The following is a 12147-nucleotide window of genomic DNA, read 5'->3' on the forward strand; positions in this document are numbered from 1 at the left end:
TTCACCACAAACACTGCAAACGAAACCCTGACCCCAACCAGGGACTTTAACTACCAAGTTCACTGAGTGCTCACACACCACCAGTGAAGTTTGCAGCCTTCTTGGTGACTAATTTAATACTCAAACAATACCCACAACAAGCAGCCAGCAGATTAAGGGATTCAACCTCTATGAAGTCAACTAAAAAGACAGAGCTCATTTAATATACACTGCACTATAAAATATTTTCTCTAAATAGGAAGCCAAGTTTATTTTCATCTAGGTTGTTACCTTTTGTTTCAAATACATCAGAAGTTTCAGATTAGACTTTAAACAATTTCAAGTAACACATCTACCTCTATGAAGAATGACTTCAGTTCAGTGAGGTGCTGGAAGATATTCAGAGTAGAGGTATCACTTTTAGTTAGTCTTTGCACTACCTCTTCTGCTGACAGCCTTTGTGGATGGGGTTCCTAGGAGGCAATATTTGAAGGAGCAACAAATTAGACTAGTTTATCAATTTGTTCAATGCACATGAGATTAATGGGAAAACAATCTTAAATACCTAATACCCCTTTCTTGAAGTAAACAAATTTATTTTGAAAATGGATTCTTTAGTAATGTGGCAAAGAATCAATGCTGCTAAAATTACAAACCATTACCTTATAAACCACTGTTTTTTCAGAAGTCCTTGTAACTCAGTTGCATTTAACCCCAAAGGTCTGGTTAAGAGGGAGCAAAAGAGCAGTACCTTTAAGAGCTGACAGGGAGTTTGTCCAAAATTGTTTATCATCCCTTCTAAAGCTTTCCTTTCTTTCTCATCTGTTAAAGCATCCAAATCCACAGCCCCTGGATCACAACCAGAACGATGAAGAGTAGAGAAAAAAAAGAACACAATCCAAACAACTCATTAAGAACCAATACGGTCACAGCTAATCTTCCAAAACTTAAATTTATTAGCAGCATTATGACCCTTTACCCCCAGAAAAGCCCCCAGACAATGCCTCCATTTAAAATACAATCTGAAAACTCCACTCTGCATGTGGAATTGTAAGTGTCTATGTCAGGGCAAGAATTGCAGTCCTTTGTCTTATCAAATGAATTTAACATACTTCACTGCAAGCAACAAGTAGCAAACAAAAACCATCCGAAAGTTAGCTTTGAAATTAACAGAAATATGTGTTGTTTTTAAGCAATGTGTCTGAACTCCAAACCACAAGAAACCTCTTCCCACAAATGCTTTTAAGAAAGCAAATAAATAACAAGAAAACCCAGTAACTTAAAAAAACCAAAAAGACAAGAAACTTTAACAGCCCTCCTTTAAATAAAACTACACTTTTTTAAAATGACACATTACAAGGTTTGCTGCCATATTTCATCTATAAATCTGCTGCCTTACCATATGCTACTGAATGGCACGCTCACAAATCAAGTGTCTTCTGTCTAATAATGAAAACTCAGAAGCCTGATGACAATGACAAGAGAACATACTGCTTTGTACCTTCATAAGTACAATAATAGAACACATTAAGCGCCTCCACTGCAGCTGGTCCCCTCTGCTTGTAGCCAAAAATCAAATCTATCCATTCATGAAGATGAGCAGAAACATACTCAGATTCCTAGAAGGAAAAAATGCTCTTGTAAGAATAGGAGACATACTGTTCCCATCTTGAAGTTTTTACTATTTTCTGTGAAAGATTCAATTCCTATATTAAGAGTATCCACAAATCAAGTATTTAGCAATGTATAGGGCAGAAGCATAAGAATATCCTTATGTTCTACGGGGAGTAACTCAGTAACTGCCAGGTAAGAGGGAAAATCAATACAGTGACACAAGAGATGTGCACTATTATTGAAACATGCCTGTGCAAGGGAAGGTAACCTGCCAGCTCCCTAACACTAGATAGAATTATCTTTAAATAGCAAGGGAAGCCTGCTCACCTACCCCTTCATTTTATCTCCTAGGACAGCAAATGCCCAAAGCATTAGTGCCCAAAATGCCCAAGAGATTTAATGCTCTTTTCAGCATTTTATCAACATGCACAGAGCTTTTAACTGGAAGTTCTAATGGTATTTATATTGTCAAATGCAACCACAACTCAAGTTTGAATGCCATCCCAGTTGTTTTACATTTAAGCCACAGTAACAATGTGCAGGTGCACTTCCTTTATGATTATGTCATACATACAAACAAGATCTTACCAGAGCCTTCCTGTGTTTATAAATAAAGTCTTCTGGGGAGTGGGCCCACTTAGGCAGAACAACATCATTTACCACCTCTTTTGACATTTGAAGCTGGCCTAAGTTAAAACCTGGTGAACAATTCAGAAAAGTTTTAGAGTTGCTACAAAATATTTCAAGTACCTTGATTTCTCAATAAAGATTAAAAAAAAAAAAATCATTATTTTCTCAATTCAAGAGAAGGATATTGAAAATGCTTAATGTAAATCCCTAATAACCCTACCACTGACATAGGAGGCTAAGTTCTGTCCTGCATGTTTGCAATTTTAAATGATAAAAGATAACAATTATCCAAAACATCCAAATTATTTTGATGCTGAAGTCCCAACCATAAAAGTAGTATTAATTGTTTACACATCCATCTGTAAACATATCTGCATTTGCATTTACCAGGATTAAGAGTTCAAAACACTTCAATAAGGTTATTAGTAAGAAGGGAGCTACTTAGTAGTTTAAATGGTTATAAAACCAAGGCTTTTAAGAAGTCTGAAATCTCACCAGCTATCACTGAAACAACTCAAAATACTTAAATGACTTGAAAGTGGGTCTTGGGAGTTTCCAAGTTTTCTAATTTAGAGCTCCAGTAGATTGCAGCAGCATAAACATACAAATCCATTTTCAAATTGTGCAAAGATAGAGAAACAAATCACTAAACAATAAATGTGAATTAAAAATGTTTAGGAGTCTCGTGTGAGAATGCAGAATACTGTCTTTTCAATCAGCATTATAATAATTATAATTAATCTCTTAACTTTTGCAAAGTATTTAATCAGTATTAACTATTATCAACTTTTTCAAACATCCAAATGAGCATCTCTGATACTTTCCATTGAGCAAAAAACACTATTTTTAGCCATCCTTAAGCCCATAGCCTGAATTTTAAACTATGTTTAAGCTGCTGCTTAACACAACTGCTATCTTCACTAAACAGTTTGAAGCCAGCATCATGATTAATGTCTACAATCACACCAGAAAGCTAAAACAGTAAAGTGTTCCTCAGCATTCACAAATGCCTGTAACAATTTTTTTCTGAAGAATACAGAAAATTTTCTGTGAGAATATTCTTAGCAGTCAGTTTACCATTTTGATTCTCCAGGAATTCTGGAAAGTAGAAGAACTCTGGGATAAGTTCCTTGACATCATTGGGGTTGTCCATGAGAGCCTGCCAAGTAGCAGGAATAGAGTGGAACTGTCTGTCAGCACAGTCAAACCTGTGGATCAGAAAACTCAGGTTAGACTTTGATGATTGCCTCAGTAAAATGACAAGGAAGAAGCAGGAAGGGGCTGTTTGTTAGCTCAGCATACCTGCCACTCTGAAGCTGGATATGAAGTGTTGTGAAGGGCTCTACCCGAATGAGGTAATGCATGACACCAGCAGCATTTGAGTAATGTGTCCCATAGTGAAATTTGTCAATCATCCCAAGAGGATCCTCAAAATTCTCATATCTAAAAAGAGAAATCTTTATAAATACAACTGAGCATTATAGTTGATTTACATGTGGATTATGCTTATTCCAGGCAAAGATTCAAAAGAAATGACCACAGCAATCTATAAGAGAAAAATACATTGAGTTCCATCAAACATGAAGATTCCAAATCTTACTTACAAAGCTCTAGGAAAAAGACTGCTGAAAGATCAAAACTTACACCAGATTAAGTCTTTGCATGCCTGTCATACTCTTCCCTAGGCATTTGCTACCAGCTGTCAGAAACCAGACAAGATGCAGACAGGACTGATGACTTTATAAAACAGACCAGACCCTACAACACTACAATGAATGTTACTAGTAAATAGATTTCTGATTGCTTCCTGCAAGATTTAGAAAATGTGTTCGACTGTGCAGGATGCAGAAGAGACATCTTTTCACACTCATGCCCATTTCCTTTCCTACTGGCAAACTCACTCTACCATGCCACCATCTGGCTGATACATCCCTCAGCCTCACAAGGCTGGTAGGAGAAATTCTAGTTAAACATACTTCTAGAGAACCCATTTCATTAGAGTCAGGATAGAGCCAAATCACTCAAAGAAATTTCTCCATGTTCCACATTTTCAGAAGATTTTGGTATGATAGCACACTCACTCCCCAGACTAGCAAACAACGAAAGATCTGCACTGCTGTGTGGGTGTGTCATTGGTACCTAGAGAGGACTTGCTGAAAGTCACTTGAGATTAATTTTTTTTTTTTAAAGATAATAATCTATGCTTGAAATAAAGAAGCAGCACAGATTTAGGATCAAATTCTACCTCTGAACACAGGCAGCACAAATCAGTAATATGATTTCACATTACCTATCTTGAAGCAGACATGGGACACATTATGTCTTTTCAAGCTGTTGGGCCATTAAATTGTTTCTACAGTCTTTTAGATTTTTTATCTCCACAGCTGAGAAACAACTGAAAATTTACAACAGTAAGTTTTGTCCTTTCACTGCCATATAATATAGTCTGAACGCAGCAGGAACAACAAGCCAACCACATTTGTAAACGCATCTGTTATGTCATAAAACCAGCTTCAAAAATGTCACTGTCACAACTTTATTTTTTAAATGCATTATTAGCCTGGAGGCTTAGAAAAGACAAAGAAATATAACCAAGTGTTCAAATACATACTTCTCTTTCACAGTCTTAGCGTTCTTCTCATTTACCACTCCTATGGGTTTGGACAGGTCCCTAAATACTGCAGGATTATTCAGGTCCAGTTCTTCTGATGTGTAATCTCGTAAAATCCAGGGAAACTTAAAAAAAAAAAAAAAAAAAAAGAAAAAAAAAGGTGAGTCAAACACCAGAGATTAAAAATACGTCTTTCAAAACAGAAAACACCTTCGGCAAAATTTAAAAATTAACTTTCTAATTACCACAGGATACTGAGCAAGGTCATTGTAAGTTCGTCCTGCCATGGTGTTCAGCTGAATAAGGTAGTCAAAGTTGGATATTTCTCTATTCACCCATTTCTGAAAGACAAAGGAAGATAAAATGGAATTCACTATATCAAATTATTGTTTCAAATTACATGCTTTGTCAGTATCAATCTGCCACAGGATAGCACTGACAAGTGAAAAGCAAAAGACCACAAAATTGTATGCAACTCCAGATTCAATTTCTCATAATAAAGTTTATTTTCCCTTTGATTGTGCTATGTTACATTGAAATCATGTCCTGATTGCTGACAGTACTGTTTCAAATACAGAGCAGCAGACAATTAGCACTTTTGCTAAAAAGGAAAAGAAAAATAGGAAATAAGAGAAACAAAAAGAAGGCAAGTACACAGGTACTGATAAAAAGGAGAACTTTCAAATCCAATACAGCACTAAGATCAGAATTTATTTATAAATTATCCTCCCACTGGTTAACAGTACAGGTTAACAACAGGTAAATCAAATTGTCTGTCCACCTTTGTTTGCCTGGCTATACCCATTTATCTGCCAATCAACACAAACCAAACCATCCTAAAAATATGCACATAAAAGTTCAGGGGCCATGCTGAGGGTACAAAACTTGGGAGCTGGCATCTAAACACCAGGGACTCCTTCAAAAAGCAGAGGAATTCTTTAGAGCATTTAGCTGAGGTCTCATACCTGCATCAAACCTGACGCTTTGAAAAGTTCCTGTGGAGATCTGGTCCCAGAAATGTTTGGGGAGCGCAGTGACAATATCCGACTGTATACTTTGTTTCGTACCTGGTAGAAAACAGCACTAATAAAACAATATCCTGGAGACTGAAGCTGACAATTAAGCAACTTATCTGCTAATTAAAATGTGAAATAAATAGGACACAGACTTTCAAAAACTTCAATCTCTTGCTGTTTCAACAATTTGGACATGAATGGATGTGACATTCTTCACATCAAAACCAAACCACACAACATTATCTAAGAGCCGTTCATAAACTGACCTACTAGTATATAACTCACTCTAAGTTCTGAAAATTATCTAAGTCCCTCACAAAAAGGATCACCAATATTACCAAGCGGGGAAAAAAAGCTCACTACTCCTTAACCATGGAATATCAGTGATTTCCAATGCTGTTGTAAAAAAGAAAGTCCCGTTTGATTTGAAATAAATTTGTTCAACCTTTAAAAAGACGGGCTTCAAAACATTTAGATTACTACTGGTGTGATTTTAGTATTACAGAGAGAGAGAGGGGGAGGGAAAAAGATAATCTTGTTTTAGCTATCTTTTCACAATTAATCAGTTTCTAGATGTCAGACTGCAGTCTAGTTTTCCATGATGACTATGTATAGCAAACCTTTTGCTATTAGTGTTACAGTATTAAGAAAGGCACCAGACTCAAGCACAATTACTGATCTCAAACATAACCCTTGCTTATTATATAAATCCATGAAATTTAGGAAACCCATACCTCCTTATTGAAGTTGAGGAAATAGTTGGTTTGATCTGTAAGGAAGATCTCCAAAGCTGACCTCCTCAGGTTGTACCGACGCAAATGGATCTCTCGAATTTGGGAAAGGTGCCATTTGAAATCAAAACCTACCCCTAGGAGGAACACTCTGTTTATTCAGTTGGAATATATATGTAAGAAAGAAAAACAACATTTTTCACACAGAGTGCAGTACCAGCTATAATCACCTCAGTATTATTCCTAGAAAAGGGAAGTCTTATAGCTGACTTGATTAACCATTTTGATAGGAAAATATTAACTTCAGGTATTATTGTGCTGAAAGAATTAAATAAGAAATACCTGATGGAATGCAGAATTTGCTTTTGCTTTCTGATTAAAGACATAATATAAAGGCATTCCATATTTATGTATTTATGTTTAGATTTCCCAGAGGCTGAACATTTTGGTATACTGATTTGGAAAATTTTACTATTATTTGTCCAGCATTTCACTTCAGTGTTTTCATAGTCACTTGTGTATGTTCTGTTGAAGTTTCCTAAATTAATACAGATGATTAATGCTTACATACCACTACTTTTTAATCAATGCATAAGTAAAACATTATTTCTCAGGGAGAAAAAAGAGGTGTCATTTACAAAGCAAATGAGAGGTAGCAACTTTTTATAGTTGGCAGGTTTTTTAATAAGTTATTTTGAAGAAATTCTAAGAATAGTTAACCAATTTACCAGCTCAGAAAGTACAGCCCCAGATTCTTGATTCTGAAGAGATCAGTCAGCCACTAACCACCAAGCACAATAATAATTTTAAGTACAGAACAACTTGTCTCTTTACAATTACTTTGACACTCATTTTCTAAATATACTCAGCCAACTAAAAGCAGAATGCTGAACTGCACTGAAAATAAAGAGATATTGATCAGGCTTACCTTCCTCTTTCTCAATGCTACCATCAAAGAAATAGATGTGCTGTGTAGTGACCTCCAGCCTGCCTGGTATCACGTCAATTATTGTAATGAGTTCACAGTCTTCAGACAGTATCAGCTTTTCTTTCTGACTTTCTTCATCCTTTTCATCCCTGCAAAAACACCACTAAGTGTTACAGGGTTGGGCAGATTACACTGCTGCTGAGGTCCTTAGTAAGAGTACAGTTGTGAAAATAATTAAACTTGAATGGCATTAAAACTGCAACATGAGCAATTATATAAAGTTGCTTTCATCAGCGGTCTTGGGTGTTTCAGAATAGACCACAAATATCATTTCACAGCATTACTCTTCAGTCTTGGTATTTTGGTCTCAGGCACAATGGACTTGACTTCATCTAAAGTACAAAAACATCAGGCTGCATTTCCCTTTCTTATTTAATTGTTAGGTGCTTAAGATCTCTGGCCCACAGCAGAGCTAAGTTCCAGTTTATGTGACTGAGGTTATCCTCAGGATTATTTTACTATGATCTACAGCAAGCATTTAATAAACTTTCAAGCACAAAATGTATCATTACCACTCAGACTGTCGACTCTACTGGAATTACCAGCACAGACTCACAACATGACCAATTACTGAAGCAAAGCACTTGCTGTCCTCCCTCAACTCCCTTTTCCCTGCTCTCTCTCTCTCTCCTGCCCTTTTTTTTGGTTGCAGTCACACAAGTGACATGAAGGAAGCACAGCAGGCCTTCCCTCTGGAATGCTCTTAAACACAAGGCACTCTCCAGCACGCAAATGCCAACCACACAAATTTTCATGCTACGCAGCTGACAGTGGAATGAGTGACCATGGCAACTATAGAAAAGAGGCAGGTCCAGTCTGCTCCATGTCATGAAAGGACAGACTGCCTCTTGAGAGTTATAGCTAATATACATAGCAGAAAAGCCTCAACAATTCCATAGCTTCAGCCCACCAGTGAGCAGTGCACCACTAATGGATTTTCACAAACATCTGCCCTCCCTTCTTTTCTCTGGGGCTTTTCTTGTCTCAGTGGTGACAATGACAAATCCAACAGTAACTTTTCTGATCAAAACTGTCCTGGATTGAATTGTTAACACCAGACAAAGAAAGAGAGAAACTCTGGGTGCTATTCAATTCCCAAAGTAGTTTCTTGGTCCTTATTTCTAGCACAGAAACAAATGACAATTGTTTATCTTGTTCTACTTACAAATTGGAACTGGCTGCTGTATCTTCTTCTGGGAGTTCCAGAATATCATCTTCCAAGTCACTCACTTTCACCTGCTTCACCACCTCCAGAAGCAGAGACTCACTAGAGGGCTGTGTCTGGTACACACCTAGCATAAATAGACATAACAGCTCAGAACTTCTGCTGCCACAACACTTTTGAAATCTAACCTACTAAGCCTATCTTCTACAGCTGAGTGTTTGTTTTAACCAATTAAGAAGCACCCATGCTTCTTAAATATTTTTGTGGTTAAGCAAACCACTAAAAACAGTCCTTGAGCTACACTGAAAATTATGATAGCAGAAAGGGAACACAACACTAAGAAAAATTTAACATTAATTCTGATGCGGACACTTAAAATAAAATATTTTCCAATATTTTTCCGGACACTGCTAAAGCATGCAGCTTTAACAGAAATGCACTGCATTAGCTTTCTGGTTATGTGGGTTTAACAGGAGTGCTTCGGTTTTTGGTTTTTTTTTGCTTGAACTTTGATATCCAATAGGCAAACTTAACAGTTATACCCCTAACAGCAGTATAGCACACTTCTGAAACACAGCACTTCAAATCTGTACATTTTAGTCACAAATTCTAAAAGGTTTTGAACAAACACTGCTTACTCTGATTTCTCTGCTTCTTCCTTGAAAGAATAATCTCACACTAGAAAGTTGTATGACTTATTTTAAAACAAAGGAGTTAACTTTTATTTACTGTGCAACAAAAGCCCACATTTCAATGAACCATGACAAAAGATAGGAAGATGCTGTTTCAAGTCTAAGAACCACTCTCATATTATAGATTTTACTATAGATGAAATAAAGAAAAATCTAGATTTAAGTATCTAGTGTATACTGCTTATTAAACACCAAGAGGAAATAGGTATATTTCTTTGGTAAGAACTCAAGTGAGATAGCAAATACAAGTTTACCTAAATTATCTCTCAGGTCACTAGCATCCTGATGAGAGTTGAAGTTGTAATTCTGCACTAGTTTTAGTCTCATACGTGAAAAATTTTCCACATTTGAAAGTTTCCAGTGAACAGGACGGTGTTTCCTAGGAAAACAAGAATATTCAAGATTGTTTTTATGAACAAAGTCCAATAGGAATGAACAAAAAGAGTGCATATTTAGAAAAACACTGCTCATCCTCTTGTACATTGTAAAAAATGAAATATGAAAATGCAGTTTATTGCTTTTGTTTCACACTGCGGCTCTGACCACCACTCTTTATTCTGTAAACAGTATTTATTTTCACAGAATTAGCAAGGTTGGAAGAGATGTTCAAGATCATCAAGTTCAACCAACAACCCACCATCCACCACAATCACCCCCAAATTATTTCTAATAAAAACCTTCCCTGACACAACCTGAGGCCATTTTCTCTTGTTCTGTCCTCGAGACTGCATAAGCATGGTTACTACAATCTGACCTGGTTTCAATCACATGAAACAGTCACGTGAGCAAACTCCTTGTAAGTATCACACAGGAACTCCAGTCTCACCTCTCAGCCCAAGGCCCACGCTCAGAGAACAAGTAGAGCTGGGCTGCTCTCCACTGTCTCAGGGTGGCTGTGTGCTGGCTGCTAAGCTGTTTGAGCATGCTGTTGTAGCGCAGATTTTCCTGCCGAGCCTTCCTGCTGAACGGTTCCACAAAGTGCTCCTGAAAAACCAGTGCAAATAGATCTAGCACTGAATTAACTCTGACCTTGGAAAACAGTTTTCCAAGAATTCTCATAAAACAAGAAGAAACAGAAAAGGGTTAGTGATAAAACATTCTGAAATTTTAAGGCAATACTTAGAAGAGATTTTTAAAAAGCTTAGACCTGGAAAAAATAGTGCCAGAATTTGATTTAAAGACGTGAATAAAGCATTATCAATGCTGAATCCACATTAAAGCAAATTTTCATCATTAGAAAAGCAGCCAGTATTAGAAATGTAACTATAATAGGTCAGATTTTTCTTAAATTCTGGTATTCTAGAATGTGGCTCTGATTGTATTTTTCCTTTAACTACTTGAATAAAGTAGACCTAAAAATTTTGTCATTAAGAAGCAAAGAGACATGTAAAGAGACAATTTAACTTCACTATGGTATTTCCTGTAATTACCAGTTAGCTCTAATGCTGAAACTCAATATGAACCTTACATAGAAAGGTCTGTTTAGAGACAATTTTTCCACACATTAAATAAGAACTGTTCACTGTTTCAAATATTTTAATTGAATTGAAATAGGGTTAAAGAAAAACCCCGAACAGCTGATAATGGAAAACGGGTTTTACTAATTCAAAACACAAATCAGAGCAGAAGAGGATGCAGCTTATGGCTGAGCATATTTCTACCTTGCTGTACAAAAAGGAAGGCCTACTGAAGTAACTTTGATTGCATGTAAGACACTTAATAGACAGAACAGAATTAGAAAGCATATCCTAGAAGTGCAAATAGTGCCACTGCCCATAAAATCTTAATACAATTAACCTGTTTACAATTACTTAAACTGAATCATCCTGGAATTCATTTACTCCATCTTTTAGAAGGCAACTCTTCAGAGAGTTCTTTTAAGAAAACATTGCACTCACTGAAAACCTTACCTGAAATTTAAGCTTACTTTCTCCTCTTTCCCGGTCTCGCTTGTGCATGTTCACCATAAATGCTTCATAACAATCTTTCCAATAAAGTGCCATCTGCTCATTATCATGTCTGAATGAATTCTCTTCATATTGCTTCATATTTGGAATAATCTGGTTCCAAAAAGCAAAACAAAAAGTAGCATATGATTTCTGAATGGGTTCCTCTGCTTTCATGGCTGAAAGGAATGAGGAAATTATTAAAAAAGAATTTACTACTTACATATTTGTCAATATAAACTTGCCACTCATCAGATCTGCAGTATTCTTGAAAGTCCTCAAAGAAAGATGGGCTGCCATTGGTAGCAGGCAATGAAGGAAGGTGCAGGTTCATAAAGAGAAGTTCATAAATCTTGGATACCAATGTCCGAACAAGGGGAATCAAAAATGAGTAAGTTTCTGTCTTCTCTTCAATTGACCTACTCAAAATGCCTTCCAACTTCCCCAGGAGGTAGCATGCTTCAGGCTGGCTCTCAATTACTTTGGTCTGAAGGAGGGTGTTTAGTTTGGCTGCTGCCATAGCACAGACCTAGAAAAACAAACAGCAAAAAATGAACGTGATCCTCCTTGAGCACCATTTTGTTTCCTGTCACTCCTGCCTACACTTTCCCATCCTCAAACAGACACCCTCTACCTCTCGTGCTCTGGAGGTGCACATTGACAGGACTAGAGTAAACCTGCAAAAGGTAAGAACCAATAAAACATCTTCCCAACAGAAGGATGAGGGACTGCCACAGGTCTGCTCATTGGCATGAGCAGCTCTCCCATGAATCAC

The 12147-nt window shown here is 36.8% G+C and overlaps 1 protein-coding gene across 4 annotated transcripts in view; it reads right to left on the reverse strand.

Annotated features, from left to right (window-relative positions):
* NBEAL1 (neurobeachin like 1) overlaps positions 1-12147 on the reverse strand; it is a 76865-nt gene that overhangs the window by 16628 nt on the left and 48090 nt on the right. For all 4 annotated transcript variants that reach the window (XM_079310937.1, XM_079310936.1, XM_079310938.1 and 1 more), the window contains 16 exons: positions 11596-11901; positions 11337-11486; positions 10253-10410; positions 9681-9805; positions 8735-8861; positions 7510-7658; positions 6585-6718; positions 5800-5901; positions 5080-5175; positions 4835-4959; positions 3526-3666; positions 3301-3431; positions 2182-2291; positions 1481-1598; positions 731-828; positions 336-452 (listed from right to left, as the gene is read on the reverse strand). In XM_079310937.1, the coding sequence (XP_079167063.1) occupies positions 336-452; positions 731-828; positions 1481-1598; positions 2182-2291; positions 3301-3431; positions 3526-3666; positions 4835-4959; positions 5080-5175; positions 5800-5901; positions 6585-6718; positions 7510-7658; positions 8735-8861; positions 9681-9805; positions 10253-10410; positions 11337-11486; positions 11596-11901 (2187 nt within the window). The remainder of the gene's footprint in view (positions 1-335; positions 453-730; positions 829-1480; positions 1599-2181; positions 2292-3300; positions 3432-3525; positions 3667-4834; positions 4960-5079; positions 5176-5799; positions 5902-6584; positions 6719-7509; positions 7659-8734; positions 8862-9680; positions 9806-10252; positions 10411-11336; positions 11487-11595; positions 11902-12147) is intronic.

This window comes from Erithacus rubecula (genome assembly GCF_903797595.1).
Source record: "Erithacus rubecula genome assembly, chromosome: 8".
In the NCBI taxonomy this organism is placed as follows: Eukaryota; Metazoa; Chordata; class Aves; order Passeriformes; family Muscicapidae; genus Erithacus; species Erithacus rubecula.